Below are 692 nucleotides of genomic sequence, written 5' to 3' on the forward strand. Positions count from 1 at the left end.
AAATAAGTAATCATCAGGAAAAAGAAAGATGTCAAATTAAGAGGCTTCAACTCCTGTAACACCTAAACTGAAGGTAAAATCCCCTTGCTGCCTTTTTTTTTAATGCTCCTTGCTGTGAACCTCAAAGCCATCCCCTGCTTGAACCAGTGCAATGAACTCATGAGGTCATGTGGGTGGGCTCTATGTTGAGTGTAGACTTTCCTGGTGAACATTAGGGCTAAGACTTGGCCTCTGTTTTCTCCAACCATGTCTGTGACTCTTGCACTTTTTTTGAGACTAAGAACTGCAAGAAAAGTTAAAAAACCCAAAAATATAAAAATCTGTATTCTGTGGAATAGTTTTCAGATTGTGCAACTCTTTTCCAAAGAAGTGTGCTTTGATGCCTGTCATGTTATCATTGTTTTCTGGTTCTGAGGGTTTTGTTGTTCTTCCATAGCTGGTGCCGTGTTTCCCTCTGAAATCTGTCTCACCCTGCTGCAGATGACAGCCCTTCCACAAGGGTAGCTGAGCTGGTGTGGCTGCCAGTGAATATTTGAAGAGATTCTCCCTGTGTCTGGTTCCCAGCACAGCTCCCATGGCCTGTGACGAGCCCACTGCTCTCTCGGGCATCTTCACACGCCAGAACTCTGCCGGTACCAACTCCCTGGACTTTGAGCCTGATGCTGACTACAAGTTTGTAGAAACCTTAGAAG

The 692-nt window shown here is 44.7% G+C and overlaps 1 protein-coding gene across 1 annotated transcript in view; it reads left to right on the forward strand.

Moving 5' to 3' along the window:
- Nucleotides 1-574: 574 nt before the first annotated feature.
- Nucleotides 575-692, forward strand: part of TRAF5 (TNF receptor-associated factor 5) — a 7,515-nt gene continuing 7,397 nt past the window's right edge. Inside the window, exon 1 of the mRNA XM_009071540.1 lies at nt 575-692. This exon is cut by the window's right edge and continues 82 nt beyond it. Coding sequence (XP_009069788.1) covers nt 575-692 — 118 coding nt within the window.

This window comes from Acanthisitta chloris, unplaced genomic scaffold (assembly GCF_000695815.1).
Source record: "Acanthisitta chloris isolate BGI_N310 unplaced genomic scaffold, ASM69581v1 scaffold36213, whole genome shotgun sequence".
Lineage (NCBI taxonomy): Eukaryota > Metazoa > Chordata > Aves > Passeriformes > Acanthisittidae > Acanthisitta > Acanthisitta chloris.